A 25,361-nucleotide genomic window follows, 5' to 3' on the forward strand; every position below is an offset into this window, starting at 1 on the left:
CGCAACGTCAACACCTCTTTTATTTGCCTTTGCGGAACTGCGCCTTGGCGAAGTTGTTTAGCGCTCTCAAGAAGACCTGATACCCGACGCCCTGGTTGTCGGGCAGGCAGAAGATCTCGGTCAGACGGATGGGCCAGGGCGGGTAGCCGTCAAGGTCGACATAGGGGCCGAAAGAGATGAGCAAGTCGGGCTCCGGCATGATGCCCTCGGACAACTCGGCATCGATCAAATCCGTGCTGATATCGCCAGGGTGGAGCTTACCCTTCTGGGACATCTCAGTCAACGTTCGCGTGAGGTCGACCATGGAGTCGCGGCCGTCTTCAGCGGAAATAAAGAGGACCTTGAGATGGCGCGGGTCGTCGCGTACGAAGTCGCCGTGGGCGGGCGATTCGAGGACATCGTCGGAGTGGGGCATGGCCACGGTGAGGGACGGCTGGTGTCTGCCAAAGTAGGATCGGGACTTTTGGATGATGGACTGCTGGAGATGGGGGAGGTAGTGCTTCAGGAGACCTAGAGAAAAGTGTTAGGAACGACAAACCCGTGTTTCCTGAGCTGCCACAGCTTACCTGTTCGCTCGTACACCGTCAAAACGGGGATCTTGGCGCACACACACCAGACGGCAATTTCGGCCGCCTCGGCAACCAGCCTCTCCAGCTCGGCTCCATGTCTGCCGCCCTCTTCACGCTTCAAAATGACACTGAGGTGCTTCGGCTTCTGCTTCAGGCCGACGACGTCGCGCTCGATATATTCAGGGGTTCGATGGTGATAGAACAAGATGGAGGATACGTGGTAGCACACCAGGTGCCATGCCTGTCGTATTCTGATGTACAGGGAGAAGAAGGCGTGCAGGATCGTGTAAACGGTGAGGTGCAGTTTCGTACGCAGGGCGCGTCGCAGGCCAAATCTGCCCTTGGAAGGGATGTTGTCGTCACGCCATTGGCGTTGTGCGCCTTCGGGCGGTCCGTCCGGGAGGTACTCCTGGGGGAGAGCTGTCAGCTGACGGCCGGGTGAAATGGGGATGTTGAAAGGGCCGTACCTGTAGCAATCTTCTCTTCTCTTCGTCCTCGAGGTTCGCCACGTCATCCGTCCTCAAGACCCTGCGATCCCTCTTGCTGGGCATCTTGGAGGATTGTGGTGGTGGTGGTTTGCGATGCGATCGGTCAAGTAGCGTGATGTGTTTTGCATGAAGCTGCAGGTAGGTTGCCGAAAATTGTTGAGCGGAGGGAGAAAAGTCGATGTGAAAGCTGGCGCGGGACAAGCAGCTATGCGCTAGATGGGGGTATATTATGAAAGGAGGCCACGTCGTACGCGGTGTGTGTGTGTACGTGTGTGTGTGTGTTCGTAGTTCGCCGGTCGTTCTTGGCGGGATTACGACGTCTTGAGCGAAGAAACTTGTCGAAACGAAAGTTGGACTTATCGCCCAGAATTAGGTAGCTCGGCAGCTGCCACGGAGGTCCATGAGGAGTGCGACGCGGTAATACGACATTGGTTGGTTGGGCTGGTGGATTCCTGGTGGATGCTGCGCCGCTACTTACAGCAAAGCTCTCCGTGGCTGAGGGCTCAGCTGAGGTGTTCTTTCCCGACTAAGAAGCGGTACGTATCTTGTCCGCATCAGGGCAAGTCCCGGTACTCCAGCCACCCATTGTGTCATTGACCCCATTGGCAGCGGCCGGCGCACGTTCCGGAAGGGCAAAAGAAAAAAAAGTTGGGCACACTTTCCGACGCCCGAGTTTACTTGACACCGCATCCTCTTCCGGCCCGAACCCTTGCATTTCTCCCGAGAACGCCGACTGCCCGTGCTCCGATGTTGCGGGTAAGCCCGAACGCAGGGTCCGGTACAGGCGGAAGAGCTGGCCTGTAAGGCATAGCCTCGGCAGCAAGTTTGAGGGTCTTGTAACCAAGTCCAGCATGGATATGAAACCCCCCCTCATCAGCTAGTTGCACAATTGATGCTCGTATAAGTTGATTGGGTACCATCATGTAATTGAGATAGTTAGACGTCTTTCGTGAAGTTTGCTTGTCTTTCCTTACCCCATCTTGTCCGCAGGCTATCATCTGTATGGCGGCATGGTCATCAACCCAGCACTTTGCGTAGTTCCTTGAGCACCAGCTTCCGTTGGTTGGTGCTACGTCGCATCCCGCTTCGGCCGGTCGACATGCAAGTGCGAATAGCGAACCAACAGGAGGCGTAATACCACAAGCACAGATCACTTGGCCTCGCAAGCTTTCCTCGAGGATGTATACACGGAAAGGAGACTCCTATCGACCAACGACCGCTTCAATTGCACGTTCGGCTCAGTCGGTGAGCACAAAGTTGTCATCGTTTGCTTGCGAGACGGAAAAACCGTCGCCACCAGCGTCACCACCTCTCTGGATCTGGTGTGCAGGCGACTGAGTGAGGTATTCCCCAGGCTATCAGCCATCCTAGTTGTTGGTACTGGCGCCGGTGTGCCGTTCACGAGACACGACGTGCGTCTGGGCGACATTGTTGTTGGGGCTTGCTCCTCCTCCACCGTTGGCGGTATCATTGACTACAACATTACTTCCGCATCTGATGGTTTTGAACCCATGTATATTGGGGACATCGTGCGGCCAGTACCGGCTCTGCAGTTGGCGGTGGAGCAACTCGAAAATCATCATGCCTTCAACGGGACATGCTTTGATCAGAGTATCCGCGAGACTATCGAAAAGCATCTGTTGGTATACGGTAGGTATGCTTCGGGGGAGGTGGTCACGTGATATTCACGTGACACACCGCCTCCCTCGGCAGTATCCACCTCACCACCAGTATACCACCTAAAAGTCTAGATTCACTTTATAACTAACTAATACAACAAGCAACAACCACATTCTATATTACAATTTATTACGTAATCTATAGGATATCCCTCTTATATAATTTAACTAACACTAATTAGTATATAATTAAATTATAAGATTACTACTATTAAATAAATTAGTAAGGTTTATTTTACTAGGAGTAGAGAGGATTAACTAGCCTATTAGTAAATAATCCTCTATAAATTTAACCTTTATTATTATTACCTCCTTACTCCCTTACTTTATATTAACTAAATTCTTATTAATAATAAATAAAAAAGGGAAAAATAAAGAGCTACTACTAGTAATAGTAAGGCTATTAAACTAATAAATAATAAATATTTATTCCCTTTTATATCCTTTACTATTACTATTATTACTATCCTACCTCTTATAGCCTCTCCTTTTTCTACTTACCTTTATTTACTATATTAATCTAATAACATAAGGTAACTATATTAACTTTAATTTTAATAAGTTAGACCCTTATAAAGTTAGATTATATATAATATATATAATTACTATATAGTTAAACGCTAACCTTTATAGCTACTACCTTCTTACTACCTTTTAGTTAGATTTTATAGATTAAACTATTACTACCTTTAACACTATAGGTACTAAGATATTATTAATATTTTATAATTACCTTATTAATAATAAAGTCTTTATTAATCTAGTAAAAAGAAGGATTACACCTAAATTAGTAGACCTTCTTAACGCTAATTTCTATATATAGACTAAAAAAAATATTACTTTTATGCACTATAAACAGCCTATCTTTAACTTATAAATAAAAAATCCTAAATTTATTAATAATATTACTAGTTAATATATCTTACCTAAGGAGAGATTAATAATTAATTAGGCCTTATTTACTACTTTTTTAATATTATTATAAATAATAGCTAATACTACTTTATAAAGGTAGCTAACCTTATTTACCTTAACTTATTTACTAATAGTAGATTATTACTAGCTAAAGTAGAAGTAAAATAGCCTAACCTTACTTTTATAATAAGATAAAATCTACTAAGCACTTACTAATCTAAACCTAGTACTTAGAGGTAATATAGGCACTTTATTTATTAATACCTTATTATATAACCTAAGAACCCCTTACCCTTATTACCTTTATTATAACTAGTATAGTAAGTAATTAAGTAGTTAGCTTATTATAATAAATAAGGTAAATCCTTAGTAGGATATACTATTTAATTTATTAAATAACCTTAAGCCTACTACTAACCTCCTACCTTAAGGCACTATATAGAGATTTTAATTATAAGGCTATAATAAGTTATAATATTAGCTACTATATAAATCTAAATTTATACTTATCCCTTCCTCCTAACTATACCCTTATTAACTAACTAATCTTATAAAGCTACTAATAAATAAAACTAAGTATAGTAGTAAGTTATATAATATTTTTAACCTTAAGTTAAGTATTTTTTAAGATAACTATAGTAAGGTTAGGATTAAGTAATACTAACTTAGTCTTACTTTTTCTATTATATTAAAAGGTAAGGTATCTTAGTTTTATATTAATTATATTTATAGTAATAGTATTTATAATTTTAATAAGATAGTTAACTAAATTTATAACTACTTTAAGATATAAGAATAAATATAGACTTACCTATCTAAATAGTAAAAAATAACACTTCCTTAAGTTATATATAATAATCCTATAATAACTAAGATCTAAGCCCTTAAGGAGCTTATCTTAAAGCTAGCCTTTATCTAATAGGCTCTCCTCTTATTATACTAAAATAATAAGGTGTTAAGAAGTTAGTTACTAAATACCTACTCTAGGGTTCCTAAGTATAACCTTTACTTATACGCTCTAGCTATAATATTAAAAAAAGTATATAGCTAATTATAGTTATCTATTAGTACTACTATAAGGCGCCCTTACTATAGCTAGTACCTTACTAAATCCTTACCTTTATTACCTAATAATTAATATTAAGTAGACTATACCTACTAAGGCTAAGGCTATTATTAATAGTTTAGTAATAACTATAGTAGTAGTAATTTTTATAATAGTAATAATAATAATAGTAGCTATAATACTAAAAAGTGCTATATTTACTATAAGCCTAGCTACTAGTTAATAAAGCACACTACTAATAAAAGATATAAAGCGTACTAGTAATTTAAAAGTAACTATTATATTAAAAATACCTTACTAACTATATATAACACTTTTCTTACTAGCTATAAAAGCACCTATCTATAAGAAGAAGAAAATAAAAATAGTAATAATAATAAGGATTTTTAGTAGTATTTCTAAAAGGCCTACTTTATTATTAGTAATAATAAAGAATAAGATAATAGTATATTTTACACCTTAACTATATTCTTTAGTAGCACTAAAGTAAATAGTAACGCACTTACTACTAACCTTACTAACTAAGCTATTTATTACTAATTAATAAAAATTAACCTTAATAGTACCTCTACTAAGTTACTTAGTATATTTATACTAGATTATTACTTATTAGCTACTTTTTAAGGTATTTTACTAGATATAGGCGTAGTAAGTTACTTAACTATAAGCTACTTATAAGCTATTATACTATAATAAATTTAACTATTTATAACTATTAATATAATAGCTATAAGTAAAGTAAAAATTAGGTTTAGTAATAGTAATACTATTACTTTATAAGGCACTATTATAGTAAAAACTCCTTTTAGGTATATTACTTTTTATATAATACCTACTAATATACCTTTTTTACTCTACTTAGCTAATATAGATTAGCTATTAATTTAATTTAATAACCTTATAAATACTCTTTAATAAGGTAAACTTATAGTGCTAGTTATATAAAAATAAGGCTACCTATAGATACTACTTAGCCTGCCTAAGTAAAGCCTTATAAGTTATTACCTAACTAATATTAAGCTACGCTGCCTTTATTAATAGTTTAGCTATCTATTAATTTACTAGCTATATAAAATCCTTTATAAAGCTAGCTATAAGGTTAAAATAAAAGTAATTAAACACTTAATAAAGTACTATTATTATTACTAGATCTATAAGAAGGCTTCTTCTTAATTCTAATTTACCTTAAGTAATAACTATTTATTTAATTATAAAGTTATTATTAATATTATATACCTTAATAGTAACCTTATACTTTATATTATTAATACTACTACTACCTTTAATACAGCCTACTTTCTTTATAACATTTTAGTAAAAACTATATAAGAGGCACTATATTACTACTAAATTAATATTTACTAAGGACCTCTAGATTAAATTATTACTAATATAAGGTAGAACTTTATCTTAACTAAATTTTTATATAAAGCCTATATAATAGGCGTTAAAGTTAAGATTATCCTTATTAAAGCGTATTATAGCGTTAAGAAGGTTAAGAGATACTATACTATACTCTAATAGGTATATAAAATAATCTAAAAGAAATACCTATCTATTAACTATAAAGTAGCACTTTAAAGCGCTACTAAAGTAGTTAATAATACTACTAGCCTAAATAGCCTTATACCTACTTTATTAGTATTTAGCGCTTACCCCTATATAACTACTAACTTTACCTTTTTACCTAAGATAATCTAATATATAATAGCTATTTATAAGGTAACTAAAGATCTTTATAAATATAATATAATATAGTAAATTAATAAGGCTCTTACTACTTATAATAGCCTAGATACCTTTATAATAAAGGATCTACCTTTAGGCAGTAACGTCTATATTTAGTATAAAAAAAGAGGTTAGTCTAGCTTATATAAGTTACTTACTACTTAAGGTAAAGACTTTACTATTAATATTAATAGCCCTTATGTTTTCTAATCTATATTAGTTAAGCTATACTATATAGTAGATAATAAAGAAAGAGGCTTAGCTAAGTAATATCCCCTATTTATCTTAAATAATAATAGTAGTTATAGTAATAAGCCTACTAAAGATACTATTATTATTATAACTAGTTTAGGGCAGTAGCTATACGCTAATAATCCTACTATTATATAACCTTAATAAGCTAGGAAAATCCCTATAAAATATACTTTACTATAAGAGACTAATATACCTTATACTATCTTCCTCTTAGTAAAAGAAGAAGCTTATTAAACCCTTATAATCTAACTATATAAAAAGGGCGTTATTATAACACCTAGTAAGCTATTTAAGTAATTAGTAGCTACTAAGATTAACAGCCTTATTATATAAGGCGTCTTTAAATTTACTATAATTAACTAACTTTAGCTATATAAGTAAATTTTTAAATTATAAATTATAAATAAGGTAAAAGGCACTAATAAAAAGCCTTATAAGAAATTACGCCTTATTATTTAAGGCTACACTAATAATAGTAAGGAGGCTATTCTTACTTAGTTACTTACTATTTAGTAAGCTAGCTAGTAGCTTATCCTTATATTAGCTTTTTCTCTTTTTATTAATAGTAAAGTTATATAGCTATATAATATTATATAGGCCTATATTTAATCTACTTCTTACCTTAACTATACTATCTACACTAAACTCCTAGCCTAAATCTATTATAAGTACCTTAATAATACTATTATAAAGGTTATTAAGCCTTTATATAGGATTACTAAGGTAAGTACGTACTAGTAGGCTACTTATAACTATTACTATAAGGAGAATCTCTAGATAGTCTTTACTATATATAACCTCTACCTTTTTTTATTATCTAGTAAAAATCTATACTTTATACTTATTAGTATATAAATAAATAATATTATTAGCTTAATAAACTTTTTATTTTCTAACTAAAAAAATAAAGAACTAACTAAAGTAAAATTTACTATAAAAAATAAGTTATTTCTTACTATTAACTAACTACTTACCTTTAATAATAAGATTATTATAGTTATATTTACTATAAACACTTTTATTACGCTTTACTAAAAAAAGTAAGAAGTAAAACTATAATTAATTAACATAAAGTTACCTATAGCCTATTAAGATTTTATTTAGTAATAGGTATAAGGAGTATATATTACCTCTATTTACTAGCCTAAAGCATACTATAATCTTTTTATTATAGCCTAATATAAAAAGCTAAATAATAAGGTAATTAAAGACCTTAACTATTAACTATAATAGTAAATAAGCTTACTTAACTATAGTCTATAATTTATCCTTTTAGATCTTATATTAGCTAAGCTATTTATATTTATAAATAAATTATTTACTAATAATTATAATATAACTTTATAATTAGGATTTATTATCCTCTTTATAAATAAGAAAGTTAATAATAACTAAGCTAAATTTCTCTTCTATAGTAATATCCTTTATTTCTTATCTATAAAGTCTAAATAAGTTACCTAAAGCGTCCTTATATCTAAAGTATATAAAATAGTTATAGGCATTAATATAGCTTACGCCCTTTTTATAACTATTATAATAATTATAAAAAAGCTTAATATCTTATTAATCCTAACTATTATATATATAGACTTATATTTACTTTATAAATACCTAGTTAAGCTAGAAACTATAAAAGAGAAACGTCTTATAATTAATATTATACTACTAAGATAGTCTTATAAGTAATATAAGCTTTATAAAGTCTAATAAATTACTAAATCTAATAATCTAGCTAATAGATTTATAAAGGTATTCTTAAATTAAGCACTTAAGGGCCTAGTTATAAATAATAAAGCTAAAATATATATAAAAAGTTAAGTTATATAGGCATAATAAATTATAATAAGTATATAGTAAAAAATAGATTATAAGTTATATAACTAACTAGACTATAATAGTAGTAGTTAAATCTAACTAATATAAGAATACGCCTCTAATAGCTATAGCTAAGGAGAAATACCCCTAAATAAGTTAGTATAAGCCTATACTATTTATAAGGAAAAATAGAGGATATAGGAATATATAGCATATAACTATAAGAAGTATAATACTTTTAGAGTTTTAATTTTTATTACGTTTTTAAGGCTTTTAAGGGCAATCTAGATAGCTAGGGCACTAATAACTTTTACTATAAAAGAAAAGTTACTAGTGTTAGTATATAGTAGGTATACTTTAGAGGAGGTAGTTATATAATATTTACGTAATATACTGCCTCTCTTAGTAGTATTTACCTTACTACTAGTATACTACCTAAAAGTCTAGATTTACTTTGTAACTAACTAATATAATAAGTAATAACTATATTCTGTATTATAATTTGTTACGTGATCTACGGGATATCCCTCTTATGTGATTTAACTAACAGCATCTAAAGCTGCTGGATACTTATAAACGCCTAAGACCCAACAAGAACCAGGTTGTCGTCGAGCCCCAAAACAATCGGCCACCCAATGACTCCCATGCCAATTCCTCGGATTCAGAAGACACCAGAAGATACACCCCACCGTATCGGGACCGTAAGGAAGAACCTAAGGTCCGTTACGGCACGATCGCTTCATCCAGCCAGCCACCTCAGCGAGCTGCGGTTCGAGACAGAATTGCAGGAGAAAGGGACGTGTTGTGTTTCGATGTTGGAACTGCCGGCAGAGGCCAGGTTCCTCAACTGGTCATTAGGGGAATATGTCATTACGCAGACTCCAGTGACAACCATCAGTGGGAGGGGTACACAACAATGGCCGCAGCCGCATACGCTAAAGACTTTCTGAAATACAACCCACCAAAGGACACTCACGGAAGAGCCAGTTGGGAGGGATCTCTCCGGATTCTCGGTTTCAGCAACCGGCATTCCAAGGTAGGCGACTAACAGCTGTTACTTATTGAAACTTCGGTTCGTACGGTGAAGCAAGGATGGACTTCAGCTGACTATTCATTCAAAGCGAGCTGCACGAAAATGCACATCCTCGTTCTAGACTCGTCACAGGACGAGAGTACCTACGCGGATATAACGACCAGTCCATGGCAGCATCGATGCCTGGTATAGACCCTGGCCATGATTATCCCATTGGATTCTCCAAATGGAACCCGATGTTTCATCAGACAGAGTTGGTAGTAATCTTTGCAATCTTTTTCATCTTTTTCATCTTTTTCATGCTCAGCGGGGCCACGATTGCAACCACGATATCCCAGGGCCGCGACCCGCGGCCGAGAGGCCTCCGCGACGACGGGTTCTGGGTGCTGCTGAGCCAGCTTTTCCTCCAGGTCCTCTCCATCTACTGCACCGTATACCCCGTGGTGCTCAACAAAGACCTGGAGCTTTCCATCGCAGGATTCTGGTTCTGGGCGTCTCTGGCCGCCAGCTTCGCGACTACCGTCACGGCGGCCGTGGCCTATCCGTGGAGTTGGCAGGTGGCTACCGTTCTGAGCTTCACATCGAGTTTCGCCCAAGTCATACCTGCAGGACAACTGGCAGCAAGTCTAGGTCCCGATGATACGAAGAACAGGAGTGTCCAAGGCGGAAGAAGGCCATTATGATTAGTCGCTCTCGTAGCTCTGCCCGACGTCTCTCCTTCACTGGTAATTATCAACCGACCCCCAGCGCTGGACTTCTCGTATAGTGCTGCCGTCGTCCTCGGAGTAGTGTTGAACGACGAAGGGCTGGAATGGGAGAGAGGGTGATCCTATTGAAACCATAAACCCACCATCGAATCACATGCCATGAACCTGATATTCTACACACGTAAAATCCGTCCGAAATATCCTGCGTATCTGTGCCTGAGTGAAGACAGGGGGACGCGATGACAAGCCAGTGTACACGCTGAAAAATGAGAGGCCAATTACCCCTGAGCACAAGCTCTCGCCCTTGCGCATCCCAGCCCCAACCTCCAACCCCAACTCCCAGCTCCCTCGTCACGACTGCCGCGGCTTCAGGTGGATCATGAGCGGCGTCTTGCTCCAGACGATGTAGCAGCTCTGGTCGGTCCAGTCGCGGCTCGCCTCGTCGAGGCGTAGGTCGAACGCCCAGATGACGCGGGCCAGCATGACGCGCATCTCGGCGTAGGCGAGGTTCATGCCGAGGCAGTTGCGGGGCCCGACGTGGAAGGGTCGGAGGGCGTCGAGGCGGTCGCCGGCGAAGGCCGGGTCGCCGCCGAGCCAGCGCTCCGGGTGGAACCCGAAAGGCCGGGAGAAGAGCCTTTCGTTGTGGTAGAGGGCCCAGTGGGCGATGCCTATTGTTGTCTGCGGTTTCGCGCGTTAGTCGTCGGAGGTGACGGAACAGCACGCCCGTCTTGTTTTTCAAGGGCGAGAGGGCCGCAATGGCACTCACGTTACCCGGGATCCATCGCCCGAGGATCTCCGCTCCTTCTGGGGGCGTCCGCCGGGGTACGGCGGTAGGAACGGGGGGGTACATCCTTAGTGTTTCCTCGAGGACAGCGTTGAGGTAGACAAGCTTGGCGGTGCTCAGGAGGTCGATCTCGTCTTCGCTCGCAAAGCTGCCGCGGACTTCGCTGCTGAGCCGGGCCAGGGCGTCCGGGTTGGTGGCCAGGAGGTAGGTAGCGCCGGAGAGCGCCGTGGCTGTCGTCTCGGAGCCAGCTATGACGAGCAAGCCGGAGTTCTCATAGATCTCTTCTTGGCTTAGTGGCTGCAAAAGGAGGCAAGTCGGTTATTGTCTCTTCTACTATTACAGAAGGAACTCGAGTAGCTGATATATGAGGAGGGAATCAGAGCTACTTACCTCGTTGCCCTTCTTCAGCATGGACTCAGCGAAGTCAGGCCGCGGCGTGCCAAGTGCCATCCGCCGGTCGACCTTCTCGCGGACAAAGGCGCGGTGTGACTTGCCCTTCTCAATGAGGTCCCTAGGTACGAGCATCTTAAGCAGTGGTGCGAGGATCCAGAAGCTGCGGGCAAGGTTGATCAGGGACAACATCTTGATGTTCTCGAAGATGACTCGGACCCAGGGGTGATAGCTGGTGGAGCTTTCAAGGCAGCCGAAGGACTCACCAAAGGTAAGGTCGCCGATGATGTCAAAGGTGGTGGAGTTGTACCACTTCACCATGTCAACAGGACCCTGGCCGGCAGCGCTGCGGAGGCGTTTCATGAAGAGGTCGATGTAGGTTAGGATGATGGGCTGCTGGTCCTGCATACTGCGGGCGGAGAAGCTGTGGGAGAGTATGCGGCGGTAGCGCGCGTGGTCACGGCGGCCGGCCGAGATGATGTCGATGCGGCGTTCTTCGACAATGTCCGGATCCTTCTCGTTCTCCCCGGACTGACTGCGGTGACCCATGATATCCTTCCAGGCGTCGGGGTGCTGGAAGGAGAGCTCGTTAGGGGATATGCGAACGATGTCGGTGTCATAACGCTGGTGGAGGTTGAGGATAGTCTTGTGCGGGTCACCGCGGATGATCATGAGGGCGTAGGGGATACGGGTCGCGGCCCAGAGCTTGGGGCCTGGGTACTTGCGGAGGGGATGGAGAGTAACGTTGTAGAGAATCATGAGCAGAAGGCCGGCGAGGCCCTGATGGGTTGCCATTAGACGTTTGATAAAGCAGTGTACGTGATAGGCCGTGGATAACTATGATGTATGAGGTCATAGGAGAGAGGCCTTACTAGTGAGACTGTCGCCAAGGGCCAGAGGATGAAGGCCGAAAGCCTCGATCCCCCAAATTGGACCTCCATTGTCAATGGGGTTCTGTGAGTGAGCCGTCTTTGGTGCAGGCGTAGAGATTCAGATCAGTATGGAACCAGTTCAGATCATAGTCTTCATGAATTTCCTTTCGGTTTATATAGAACAAGACGTCTGAGGCAGGATATCATGCTGACAACTCAAAAAGGGGGGGGAGGCTACTGAAGCCTTTTATGTTGGTTTCCCGGTATTGGTCCGGACCACGATATGAAAGAGCGGCCATAGCCTTCCAAACCACTTCAGGTCACAACGTCACACATTGCACCATTTGCATTAACGTCGATGGGCAAGAGTATGGTCTCGGTTGGACAGGCCAAGTGGGCAGGTTCCGACTTCACCCAGACGGTGCCAACGAGAAGCCGCCGAACGTAAAAGTCCGCCACGGCTCCACCCCGCTAGTCGTCATGAGGCTCGATATTGCAGATCCGAAGATGCCACTCACACAGCGGACGAGTACGGTCCACCGCGCATCATCCCCCCCTCCTGACATGATCGACGAGCCCTCCGTCCAGGAGCAACCCTACTTGCTGATCAACCCCCTCTCCCGCCATCATATTCACACCTGTTGTGAAACTTGGACAAGAGATAAAGCTGGCTGGCTCCTGTCGAAGAGAAAAAAAATAAAAGTCTGACGACTGACAGGTAACGGCAGTCGAGGCGGGTGAGTGAGGCCTGAGTATGCTTGATGTTTCCCTCCGGCATCGTACCGCCGGAACTGATGCATCATGCCGCTCAGGCTCCCTTGTCAGAGGGGGCGGCAGCTCGGGGCCAAGCTTCATCATATTCGCAAAACCTCAACAACCTATACGCCTGCGCGGGGGGTTCTGTGGTCCACTCTCATGCGGGCCGCCGTGTTGCTGCGGAGTATCTGAAGCTGTCATCGCCGGGAGACGACGGGCTTCGACTCGCAGCATGGGAGTAGGGTGGCGCACGACGTGCATACCGTGCTCGACGGCCGATGTTACACCGCAGTTATGGTCTCCGAGAGAGAGCAATACTTAGTAGCCTGCCTCAAGCCCGCAACGGGCCGGGTAACATGGCTGATCCATCATGCGGAGAATGTCGTAATTGGGGGCGGTGGGAGGGGTTTGACCAGCGTGAAACCGTCAAAAGTCCGCCGCCGTCCAGCGGCGCTGGTCGGTCGTTGTTGATTTTGGGAATGGGGGGTGAGGGTATGCTCCTGATGTTGAGGCACAACTTACAAACTCCCGATGCGTCAGTGAGGGGCTTTGGGATGATTCACTATGAGATACCACTGAATGCCTCTGGTGTAGTTCCTCTTGCTCTGTGGTGGTGTGGAAGGGTTGGTGATACACTGGGCACGCGCAGGCTGGGACCTACACCGATGCCAACGAGGCCCCTTTCTGTCCACCAAGCTTCCCGTCTCGTTCTCACCCGAGCTTATCGGCTCATGTCACTGTTCTCTTGGCACGCCGTATTGGTACAATGCTGCATACCGTTGGTCTGGCCCAAGATGGGCCTCTCATCTCCTAAACATATGACGAAATGACACGAGCGTCGAGGCGCGAAAGCGAGAAGAGCCACGTGCCTTTCAAGCATATCGGGCATCCATACTCTCCGGGAGGCCATATCGCACCCCAGGCCATCAGTATCATGGAGATTCAGACTGTCCGATTGGCCCTCGGTTGGAATCGGGTGCGACCCTCTGGGGCCTCGCATCAAACCCCCAATTCTGATCTTCCTTTATTCAGTAATTGCGTCGTTAAAAGCTGCGGGCCCGCCCGTAACGCTATACCCTCCCAAGGCAAATCATGGGAAGGAGAGAGGGGGAGGGATGATGGGATTGGTCAAGACTGGAATCGCCAGTCGTGCATTAGCTCCGGCGCTGGAACGGCAACGATACTACCTACCTACCTACTTAATCATGCAATCGATGTGATTAGATCAACACAAGCTTGGAGGACTATTGCAACGCCATCTAAGCCCTCGCCGCGTATCTTGGTGGTCTGAAATGGCTTGTGACGTCGTACATGACATGACTGGCTTGATGGTACCCAAGACTATTATCAACAGTCAATCAAACAAGCAGGAATAAAGCCACATTCAATGGCGAAAACGAACACAAAATTCCGGGGGCATAACCTCGGAAAACCCCGGTTCCTGTAGCACAAAAGACCACTTCCATCCGGGCATTCGCCGCCCTGTGCAGTCAGTCAGTCAACCCGGCAGACCCATCCCGAGGGCACGCCGCTCCGAGGCGAGGCGTCCGAGATCGGGGCCCGATCGGGCCATCTCCACAACGCAAATCCCTCGAAGAGGCGCCCTCCGGCTTATCTCCGCACGCGCGCCGTCCTCGTACACTTTCGACATTCGCTGGCTCCCACCGTAACCCAGTCCTTTACTGCCATCTTCTAGCCGCTCGATAAAGCTCGCAAAAGTCGGAAGAATCGGTCTCCCTACTCAAGGCCCGTACTCTGTCGGCCCTCTAACCCACCCCACCATGGCTTTCACGGTCTTGTCGGACGGGAACGTGAAGCAGCTCTTCCAGGGTTTCGGCCCCGAAGACGTCGCCCTCATGTCCGACGTCCTCACCGACGCGTTCCTGTCGTACTCGGTCGGGCAGGAGGCACAGTACCAGCCTCACCGCGCCGCCGTGGTCCGGCCCAACGGCCAGACCGGCCTCTTCATGCCGGCGACGATGGAGGGCGGCATGTCCGTCAAGATCGTCGGCCTCCCGCCCCCGTCTTCCGGATCTACCGATCTCCGCTGCGTCCTCACCGTCTGCGACGGCACCGGTAAGGCGGTCGGCGTCATCAATGCGGAGGAGCTCACGGCCTTCCGGACCTCTCTCGGCTCCATCCTGCTGTACCGGTACCGGAAGCGGACCGGGAACATCGTCGTCTTCGGCGCGGGGAAGCAGGCCCTGTGGCATCTCCGGCTCGCCCTCGTTCTGCGGGGCGGCGACGTCGCACGCATCACCATTGTCAATCGCTCGGAACAGCGCGCTTCCAAGCTCGTGGAGCGGCTCAGGGCCATGGGAGAGGCCAGCGGCGTGGGAGGCACCGATAAGGTCGCGTTCACCGTCATCGAGGCGACCCCTGACAGCGCTCCGGGCAACGCCCCCCTCCGCTCCGCTGTCGAGGAGAGCGACGTCATCTTCTGCACGACGCCGTCGACACAAAGCCTGTTCCCCGCCGAGTGGCTGACTTCCGGGCACGCCTCGGCCAAGAGCCGGTACATCGCCGCCATCGGGTCTTACAAGCTCAACATGAAGGAGATCGACCCCGCCTTCCTCCGCGCTGTTATAGACACCCCTCTGGGGGCTTTCAGTTCTGTCCACGGCGGCAGGGACGGCGTCATCTTCGTGGACAGCCGCGAGGCGTGCTTTTTGGAAGCCGGAGAGCTGGTGGAGGCCGAGATCCCCGCGGAGAAGATCACCGAAGTCGGAGAGCTGGCTGATAAGCTTCGTAAGGCGGACGAAGCCGAGGCGAAGCTCCTGCGGGACTGGCTTGAAAACGGGTTGATCGTTTACAAGAGCGTCGGAATCGGCATCATGGACCTTTCTTTGGGCAAGGCCATTCTCGAGCTGGCGGGGAAGCATAAGATTGGCACGATACTGCCTGACTTTTAAGCCTGGCCATTGTGAAAGTCTGCAACATCGCTCCTCGCAAGAGTTTGTCCGATATGTAGGATAGGAGAGGAGAAAGAGCCACTTGCAGAGGTCCGACGACACCGAATGTGTTGAGCCATCTCATAACCACCATCGCCTTCCCGCGCATAAATAGTGATGAACAAGTAGAACAAGTAAGGACCACTCCTTTTTCCAATTCACAGCGTCACCGTAGATATACCCAACCCATTTGATTCACGCCAGTAAGCGGGCGCTTTGGTGCAGTATTTTTCATATGGGGGCCGACGTTCCAGTGCCGAGAAGTTTCCATGTTGAAGTCGGATTCCGTCAGAGACAGCTCGGGGTGGCAGACTTCGGCCTCGGCCCTTAAGCTCAGTACCCCGTATCCATCCCGGTTCCGTTTCCAGTCGAGCCATTTGAAAGCCCACGCCGCCAGCCTCCGGCCGCGCAGGGTTGCGTCCAAGTGCGGAATCTAATCACGCGATGTGAGTATGCGTGTATGCGTGGTATAATGGGGTGAAGGAAGGCTTGTCTTGTTTGCAGCCTATAACAGTATGTTGGTTTTGACCCTGAGTTAGATTCACTAGAATATACGGCTGTAGGACGACGGCAGCACCAAACCCCAGGTATTCGCGCAAAAGAAAACAGCAAAAAAGAACTGTAACCCATTTTTGTCTGACGGCAAGTAGATATCTAGAATTGAGCTCTACGTCCACCCCGTCTAGCTCTATGCTGTGTCCATGATGTTGAGTCTAAGTCTGCCACTCCTTTATCAAAGCTCTAGGCTGCCCTTCTTCCGACCAAGCAGTCAACGCTTCACTAGAGGCGCCCGCTCGTACTGGTTTGCCCACTTGACGTTCACCCCGATCTCGTCCGCGATCTTGTATACAAAGTTTGGCTCCCGCAGGAACTGCCTAGCAACGAGCACCGCGTCCGCTTGCGTCACCTGCCCGTGCTCCTCGTCCACCTCCAGCGTCGCCACGTTCCCCTGATCGGCCCCGTTCTGCCCGTTGGCCTGCGCGTGCTCCTTCGCCCTCTTTGCTTGGACGATGCTCCGCGCCATCTCGCCGCTGCTGATCATGCCCACGGCGCCGATGAGCAGCTTCTTCCCATCGGCCTCCAGCGCCGCGCGGATGCGGCCCGCGAGGCTGACCTGATAGTACGGACTGATCTCGATCTTAGCCGCCTCGTTGTTGCCACCGGAAGAGACGTCCAGCAGGTCGACGCCGGCTTCCGGCAAGAGCTTGGCGAGTTTGATCGAGTCCTCGATCGTCCAAGAGGGGTTGCCGGCGTACTCCATCCACTCTGTCGCCGAGATGCGGAGGAAGAGCGGCATGCCGGATGGAATGACGTCGCGCACTGCCTTGAGGGTCTCGAAAAGAAAACGCGTACGGTTCTCGAAGCTGCCGCCGTACTGGTCCGTACGTTTCTGGGGTAGTGTCAGTCGCTGCTCCGAGACAACATTTGTGGGGGGATGGCTTACGTTGGTCAGAGGGGACAGGAACTCGGTGAGCAAGTACCCGTGAGCGCCGTGAATCTCAATTAGATCGACGCCAGCCTCAACCGCTCTCTTGGCCGCGTCGGCAAAGCTCTTTACGAGCCCCTGGATCTCCTCGACGGTCAGCTCTCGCGGCGTGGCCCAGTTCTCGGCGTAGGGGATGGCGCTCGGCGCAACACAGTCGTCGGGCCACCCGCCCTCGCTCTCATGCGCGAGCCACTTGCCGTGCCTCTCCCTGATCCACGGCGCCACGTTGCTCGCCTTCCTCCCCGCATGGGCAAGCTGGATGCCCACGGCCTGGTTCTGTGAGTGGATGAAGTCCACCACCCGCTTCAGCGACACGGCCTGGGAGTCCTTCCACAGACCGACATCCTGGGGCGAGATGCGGCCCCGCGGCTCGACAGCCGTGGCCTCGATGATGGTTAGCGCGGCGCCGTGCAGCGCGAACTGGCCTAGGTGCACCAGGTGGTAGTCCGTCAGGTGGCCGTCCTCGGCCGAGTACTGGCACATGGGAGAGACCCAGATGCGGTTGTTGATGGTGACGTCGCGGATCGTAAGGGGCTGGAAGAGCGTCGGCGCGGATGAGGCGTCGACGGGGGTGCCGGCAGGGGGCTCCTGGGCAGGGGTCCAAAACGACACGCCTGAGGCGGTCTTGGTGGCGGCGCCGTTGGTCATCGTGTTGGGAAAGGGAGTGGGCGAGACACTGGGAGAAGTCTGCGTGCGTAATAGTGTTGTGCTACCTGTGTTGAGAATCCACGTGAAAGGGGTGTTGTTCTGACTAGTTGTTTCGAGTTGGCGACGGTGACACAAAGACCTGGGGGAGGAGACTGAAGATGGAGGGAGGTTTTGTTCTGCAAGGGTTGCGAGAGACCAACGCCGGGATGTATATTCCGGATCAAGGTGTCTCTGGGGCCTTTTACCGATTTGTCAAGTGCGCCGTCCTGATGACAGGTCGGTCTGCTTTGCTGGTATTGGAATTACCCTACCTATCTAGGTGTTTGTACTTGTAGGAAAGTATGTCAAGTCGTGCAAGGAAACCGGATTTATCAGCTCGGGCCAAAGAGTCTCTCCATCGCACCTTCTAACAGGACGAAATACCGCATCCAACGCACTCTTGCCGAGGCCGCTTTCCTTCGAGTGCCTGCTGATTAATTGTAGACGACCAGATGGGCGGCAGCCTAAACTACCGTGCCGTGCTACCCACCTATCTACCTAGGCCGGAGCGGGGCCCCCAAGTCGCGTCATTCCCTCATGGCGCCGACTCGGCAACCGGGCCTCTTTCCCCTCCTCGCTTAGGTACCTAGGTACTCGCTCACCCTTGAATGTCGCACCCAACTCTGTTTCCTGTTAATGAAGGGGTTCTTTTTTTTTTCTCTATCCTGCTTCTCGAAGTCTTCCGGATCTCCATGCTCGACCACTGCCCGGGGAGGGGCCACTTTGACGAGATGCTACCGTCGTACCAACATGCGACCAAACTTGACCATGCGTGTCTCACCAACAAGGGATTGTTATGTCCATACCTGGACACAGATCAACGTCCCTATACGAGAGACTGAAACAACACTTCCGCACTACCGTACTCCGGACTCGACAAGGAATGCACATGGAAACCGACAGAGACAACTATGATTGAACCTTGTGAATTTCATGTATTCATGAACATACTACATCATCCCATGAGACCTCCGGCCCGTTAAGGGGCTCTTTTTCGAGTCTATCAGTCCAGGACCCATTCCCTGTAAAAGCGGCGTTGAATGCCATACTTGTTTTTCCCCGAGTCCCAAACCCGCTTGCAAAACGCCAATGTTGAAAAAAGAACGCCTATGTTGAATGTGTCCGAAACCCTCCCCTGATTTTCCGGTTATTCCCGCGGGTATTGCCACGTCATGTCTGTTGAATAGACCATCGTTCCCATCCCAACACCTAAATCACACTCGTATACACCGCACCCTCCCGCTTAAGCCTGGTTGGCGTACTTCTGGCGGAAGAACTTGGCGGCGTTGACCATGTTGGTCAGCGCAGCCTTGGTCTCGGGCCACTGGCGGGTCTTGAGACCGCAGTCGGGGTTGATCCAGAGCTGCTCGGGGCGAAGACCGTTGTTGAGCATCTCCTCGATGCGGGCCTTGATCTCCTCCTCGGACGGGACACGAGGGGAGTGGATGTCGTAGACACCAGGGCCGATGTGGCGGGGGTAGGCCTTCTCCTCAAAGACACGGAGGAGCTTGGCGTCAGACTTGCTGTTCTCGATGGACAGGACGTCGGCATCCAGCGCGGCGATGGCGTGGAAGAAGTCCTGGAACTCGGAGTAGCAGAAGTGAGAGTGGATCTGGGTCGAGTCCTGAACGGCGGCAGTCGACAGCTTGAACGAGTCGACGGCCCAGGTGAGGTAGGCCTCGCGCTCCTTGCCGGAGCGGAGGGGGAGACCCTCACGCAGGGCAGGCTCATCGACCTGGATGCAGTAGATGCCGGCGGCCTCGAGGTCGACGACCTCGTCGCGGAGGGCCAGAGCAAGCTGCTGGGCCTGGACGGACTGGTGGACGTCGTCACGGGGGAAAGACCAGCGCAAGCAGGTGATGGGGCCGGTAAGCATGCCCTTCATGGTGCGCTGGGAGTGAGCAGCGGCGTACTTGGACTCCTTGACCGTCATGGGCTCGTTGTTGCGGCGAGAGATGTCACCGACAATGATGGGAGGACGGACGCAGCGCGAGCCGTAAGACTGGACCCAGGCGTGGGTGGTGAAGACGTAGCCGTCCATGCGCTCGCCAAAGTACTGGACCATGTCGTTACGCTCGGGCTCTCCGTGGACGAGGACGTCCAGGTCAAGCTCGTTCTGGATGGCGATGACCTCGTCCATCTCCTTCTCGAGGAACTTCTCGTACTCCTGGGCAGTGATCTCGCCCTTGGTGAACTTGTTGCGCTGGATGCGGATCTCCTTGGTCTGGGGGAAGGAGCCGATGGTGGTGGTGGGGAAGAGGGGGAGCTTCAGGTGGGCCTTCTGGGCCTCAATACGCTTGGGGAACTCGGACTTGCGGTTGTGCATCTCAGGGGTGACCTCGGACTGACGCTTCTTGACGTTGGGGTCGTTGGTGCGGGCCGAGGTGGCGCGGGACTGGATGTCCTTGGCGTTCTCGTCGAGCTGGGCCTGGACGGAGGCGGCATCGGTGATGGCCTTGGCAATGGTGGCAACCTCGACAGCCTTCTCGGAGGCGAACGAGAACCAGCGGTAGACCTCCTCGGGGAGCTTCTTCTCCGAGGCCAGAGTGTGAGGGGTGTGGAGGAGGGAGCTGGAGGTGGCAACGATGACACGGCTCTCGCCGACCTTGGCAATGGCCTGCTTGACGGTGTCAATGGCGCGCTGGAAGTTGGTCTTCCAGATGTTGCGGCCGTCGACGACACCGGCGGAGAGGACCTGCTTGGGGCCGAGCTTCTCAAGAACAGGGCCGAGCTGCTCGGGGTTGCGGACAAGGTCGACGTGGAGACCGTAGACATTGCTGATGGCGGGGAGGACATCGAAGTTGTGGACGATGTCGCCGAAGTAAGTGGCCAGAACCAGGTTGGGGAGGCCAGCGCCGACAAGCTGCTCGTAGGCGGGCTTGAAGGCGTCCTTGGACTTCTGGGGGAGGTCGAAGACCAGGATGGGCTCATCGATCTGGACGGTCTCGGCACCGGCAGCCTTGAGCTGCTTCAGGAGCTCGACGTAGACGGGGACGAGCTTGCTGAGGAGGGAGATGGGGTCCACGGACTGGCCACGGTCGGGCTTGCCGAGGTGGAGGAAAGAGACGGGGCCCAGGAGGACGGGGCGGGTGACGATGCCGGCGGCCTTGGCCTCGTTGAACTCACGAACGGGCTTGGGGTCGGAGGCGAGCTTGAAGGTCTGGCCATCCTGGAAGGTAGGCTTGACGTAGTGGTAGTTGGAGTCGAACCACTTGACCATTTCCTATTACGGATCCCTGTCAGTACCTGGCCCAAGCTTCTTTTTTTTTTTTTACTTTCAATGGGAGGGGTAATTTTTTTTATAGTGGGGGCGGGGCTTACGAGAGACGGGACATCGATGCCATCCTTCTGGTGGCCACGGCCCATGGCGAAGTACTCATCAATGGGCTCGAGCTTGGTCTCGGCATAACGCGGGGGGGTGGCCTAGATGTTTCGTAAGCTTATGATCCCGAGAAATGGAGGGAAAACGGGCAGATGCGGTTCCCCGAATCGATGACATACGTTGAAGAGCTGGATGTGGTCAAGGACCTGGTCGTAGTAGGCAAAGTCGTTGGAGGGGATGATGTCGACACCGGCATCCTTCTGGATCTTCCAGTGGGCGAGACGGAGTCTCTTGCCCTCAGCGAGGAGCTCCTCGCGAGAGAGCTTGCCCGCCCAGTAAGCCTCATTGGCCTTCTTGAGGTCACGGTTCACACCCATGCGGGGGAAACCAAGGACCGAAGACTGAACCATCTTGAATGCTGCTGCCTGTCTGTGCAAAGTACTCAAAGGTGATGATTGAAATGTGCGTCTGGTGAAATTGCCCCGCCGAAAAATAGCAAAGTAAGAGAAAAAGAGTTTGGAACACAGGGCGGTTGAGAAGGAGGAAGAAGGAAGGAAGGAGGAGGGAAGAGGGCGGCGGTGGAGGGTTTATTAAAAGTAGTTGTTCGGTTGGACGGACAGGCACCGCATGCCGGATAGAGCGAGAGGGAGGAGAAAGAGAGGGAAAAAAAACTCTACCAGGTGGTGGCCGAGTCGGTCAGTGACTTTGGGAATTGCGTGCGAAGGGGAGCAGCATGGGGAGCGTGGAGGACAGGAGCTCTTCTCAGTGGCTGGAGGTTGAAGGACCGGGCCCGGTTCCAGAATCAATTGAGAGCGAAGTCGGTCTCTTGCGGATCCTCTCCCTCTTCCCACCGTAACCCAACGCACAGGACCCCTACAGAAAGACATAGGCAGTCTACGCGGTACGCGCCACTAGTTGACCAAGCAAACATATCTTTACACGGGGACTTTTGGTATCCATCCCTCACATGCCCCTCTCCATGGCATGTGCCAACCTGGCGGGGGAGGGGGCAAACGATGTAGAATACGGATAGACACCAAAGCGAGGCGAGAATCATTTTTTCCCACCAGAAACATGCACCACCACACAGCTATGCAGCGCGCAGCACGCGCCGCGAAGCTAGCGCCAAGGTGGGGTGCCGTACGGTATCTACGGATACATGGGATCAGAAGGGAAGGAGGGGTTGTCGCAAGATTGCCCTCGAGATAATACGTACTGCCCGCCCTTTGACATGCCCTGAGAATGTAGCGGGGTGGCGTGAAGCCGGAGACTCGATTGGGGACAACGTTTGCCCAAGGGATCCACATTCATGCTGGGCCCTTGATATGGCGGGGTACCTTTCCACGACGGACGATGCATCATTAAGAAAAAGGAGCTACGAGCGAGTACCCGGCGTAATCTTGACAGCCGCCCATTGTCCTTAGTTGTTGGCCCTCTTTGCGGTTACTCCGGGTACCTAGGTGGGTAGCCAGTTAGTTGTCTACAAGCTGAACAGGAGCCACTGTCCCCCTCCGTTGCGTACGTACCATTGCCTCTAACGCCTTGTCACTGCATTTGTGTCTGTCTGTGCCTGAGGATAACAGGCTGCCTTGCCTGCTTGGCCCAGAAGCAGAGACAGCAAAAGTATCCCCCTCGCATGAGAAGGTGATTCTTGCACCTACCCACCTCGGTAAGGGAGGTCCGAGGGATGCCTTCAGATGGGATTGGTGAGAAGTCAGCATAATCACTGACCATATCGCGTACAAAAAAATAAATAAAGAATAAAAGTCAAACTATAGACGGGAGCGCGAACATAGCACGGAGGGGAAGTCAGCTTCCCATTGGCTCACAGAGCGTCAGGAACGCAGGGGACAGCCTGCCTTGATATGGAAGGGCGGTGTGCGCGGTGGGGGAACGCGCTTTCCTCTCTTTTACCCTTTCTGTCTTTCTATGGGTTTTTTTTTTCTTTCTTTTTTCTTTCTCTGTTTCTCCCTCAAGTTCTTTGGCATCGTCGTCCGAGTCAAGATGAAATTCCATGGGCCTCAGGTACCAGGTAACTAGAACTTGTCCGGATCGTTGCTGCCTCTCTCAACCATCCTCTACGTCGAGATTGAAAATATTGATTCTACCTGGGGCTCGTCGTCGTCGCCGTCGTCCGTGCACTTGGGGAGGGGCAACTTGATTGTACTGAGATACATCGTACGTATTCAATTGGGGTGGTCTCCCGAATAGGTAGGTAGGTAAGGCGACAACTTGGAACCTGCATACCACGTGACCTTTCTTTCGATCAGCGCAAATAGGTGATTATAAGCCTAGCTGACTCATGTACCGCCGTCTTCCAATTGAGAGCTACCGAAAATGTGCTGAACTTGGATAACGATTATCTTGTAGCCATTATCATTAGAACCCTATGAGGCTTTGTATAACTACTGCGCAGGAAAAGAGAAGTTGCCTAGGTTTCGGTCCTGTTGTATGTTAAACAGAATGTTATTCTTATCTAGGTAGGTACGCGGTAGATGATAGTAGAGAGAGTTCTACTAAGGGAAACTCCAAGTACCTCACCTCCCACGTAAGAAGGGTTTCTGACCAATATTTTTTGCAGCAAGCCATCCGAATCAGGGGCGTTATCCAGAGCTAACCAACTGTATCTCACTTGCCGATCACCTCCCTTACTCGAGCACGTTGTCGAGCTCAACGACACCCCTCCTCCGCCGTTTTGCTAGCCTGTCTGAGTTGTCACAATGGTCACGCTTTGTTGAGGAAATGATCCATGTTGTGTTGCGATACTGCTGCTGCTGCCGCCGCCGCCGCCGCCGACTATAGCGGTCAGCAATGTCTTACCCTTCTCACACTCTTCTTGCCTCCCTAATTGGAGACGATGACATCGTGTCGTTCAGCCGAGGCGATGATGGGATTGCAACCAGAGAGAGCATCCTGAGGAGGGCCATCTCCAAGCCTCCCGTGCAGCCTTCTCCCTGATTTCCTCATCGACGATACCCAATCATGGCCCTATCCGCCAGTTGTCACCGCTCATTGCTCTGTCTTGGTACCTCCTGACGGATCGCACCATGACGGTCTCGAACACTGCGCGTCGCTCGATTCATCGTTGCGGAAGTTTCTCGACGTCAAACTGTTTTCAACATCACCGTCGGTGCCCCCCCCCTTGCGTGATAATACAACACGAACCGAAGCAGGGCGGTATTTTTTGGTTTCTGGGGCAGTCGTGGGCGTGATGACTGGAAGATGTCCCACAGCCCAGAGCCCGGGCCCGTCATAACCTGGGTCTGGATCAATGGGAGATGGGGCAAGCGTTATTGCCATTCATGCTGAAGCATGAAAAAAAGGCAAAATGCGCGCAGAATCAGCGAAGAAGGGCCCCGCCCCCCTTCGCTCCCCGGTTCTTTCCCTTGAAATGGGTCTCGTTTCTCGAAGCTCAAGTTTTCCCCTCACAAGGCTCCAATAACAACAACTCCACCACTTGCCAATCTCCATCACCGTACATCGGAGCCAGCAGGCACCGATATTGCAGGTGGAGAAGGACCATGGGCTCTGTGAAAAGGAATGACCACCGGACGCCCCGTGCGTGCATCATCCTGAGCCCCGCCTCTCCAGCGCCGTTTTAGACTTCTTCTTTTTATATTTTATCTTCTATTCTTTCGGGACACCCGACCAGTCGAGGCCCCGGTTTCAAGTCTCCGAGTGCGCAGCTTCGAATACGTACACGCATACGGGCCTTCACTTTTTCCTACCACCTCGCCAACTTCCAGCTCCCCTCCCCATCGACTTGACGGTTGAAACCCGACTGAACATGGTCGCGACATGGCGATATAGCTCCCTAGCCCTTAACATCCCGTCTTTCATCCCGCCGAGCTTCGGGAT

General features: G+C 48.3%; 6 protein-coding genes across 6 annotated transcripts; 2 read left to right on the forward strand and 4 right to left on the reverse strand.

Moving 5' to 3' along the window:
• Window positions 1-19: 19 nt before the first annotated feature.
• GLRG_04551 (Di-trans,poly-cis-decaprenylcistransferase) lies at window positions 20-1,120 on the reverse strand (the record flags this gene model as incomplete). Its single annotated transcript, XM_008095236.1, has 3 exons — window positions 20-510; window positions 567-978; window positions 1,037-1,120. 3 exons carry the CDS (start codon window positions 1,118-1,120, stop codon window positions 20-22), a joined length of 987 nt encoding a protein of 328 aa, XP_008093427.1.
• An 8,727-nt stretch (window positions 1,121-9,847) lies between these two features.
• Window positions 9,848-10,231, forward strand: GLRG_04552 (uncharacterized protein; the record flags this gene model as incomplete). The annotated part of the gene is made up of 1 exon (XM_008095237.1): window positions 9,848-10,231. The coding sequence occupies one exon, from the start codon at window positions 9,848-9,850 to the stop codon at window positions 10,229-10,231; it is 384 nt and encodes a 127-aa protein (XP_008093428.1).
• A 375-nt stretch (window positions 10,232-10,606) lies between these two features.
• GLRG_04553 (cytochrome P450) lies at window positions 10,607-12,224 on the reverse strand (the record flags this gene model as incomplete). The annotated part of the gene is made up of 3 exons (XM_008095238.1): window positions 10,607-10,933; window positions 11,022-11,336; window positions 11,430-12,224. The coding sequence occupies 3 exons, from the start codon at window positions 12,222-12,224 to the stop codon at window positions 10,607-10,609; spliced, it is 1,437 nt and encodes a 478-aa protein (XP_008093429.1).
• A 2,614-nt stretch (window positions 12,225-14,838) lies between these two features.
• Window positions 14,839-15,969, forward strand: GLRG_04554 (shikimate/quinate 5-dehydrogenase; the record flags this gene model as incomplete). Its single annotated transcript, XM_008095239.1, has 1 exon — window positions 14,839-15,969. One exon carries the CDS (start codon window positions 14,839-14,841, stop codon window positions 15,967-15,969), a length of 1,131 nt encoding a protein of 376 aa, XP_008093430.1.
• An 808-nt stretch (window positions 15,970-16,777) lies between these two features.
• GLRG_04555 (NADH:flavin oxidoreductase/NADH oxidase) lies at window positions 16,778-18,142 on the reverse strand (the record flags this gene model as incomplete). The annotated part of the gene is made up of 2 exons (XM_008095240.1): window positions 16,778-17,398; window positions 17,453-18,142. 2 exons carry the CDS (start codon window positions 18,140-18,142, stop codon window positions 16,778-16,780), a joined length of 1,311 nt encoding a protein of 436 aa, XP_008093431.1.
• Window positions 18,143-19,424: 1,282 nt separating this feature from the next.
• GLRG_04556 (5-methyltetrahydropteroyltriglutamate-homocysteine S-methyltransferase) lies at window positions 19,425-21,913 on the reverse strand (the record flags this gene model as incomplete). Its single annotated transcript, XM_008095241.1, has 3 exons — window positions 19,425-21,404; window positions 21,503-21,604; window positions 21,683-21,913. 3 exons carry the CDS (start codon window positions 21,911-21,913, stop codon window positions 19,425-19,427), a joined length of 2,313 nt encoding a protein of 770 aa, XP_008093432.1.
• Between the last annotated feature and the right edge of the window lie 3,448 nt (window positions 21,914-25,361).

The sequence above is a fragment of the Colletotrichum graminicola genome (assembly GCF_000149035.1).
Source record: "Colletotrichum graminicola M1.001 genomic scaffold supercont1.14, whole genome shotgun sequence".
Taxonomy (NCBI): domain Eukaryota; kingdom Fungi; phylum Ascomycota; class Sordariomycetes; order Glomerellales; family Glomerellaceae; genus Colletotrichum; species Colletotrichum graminicola.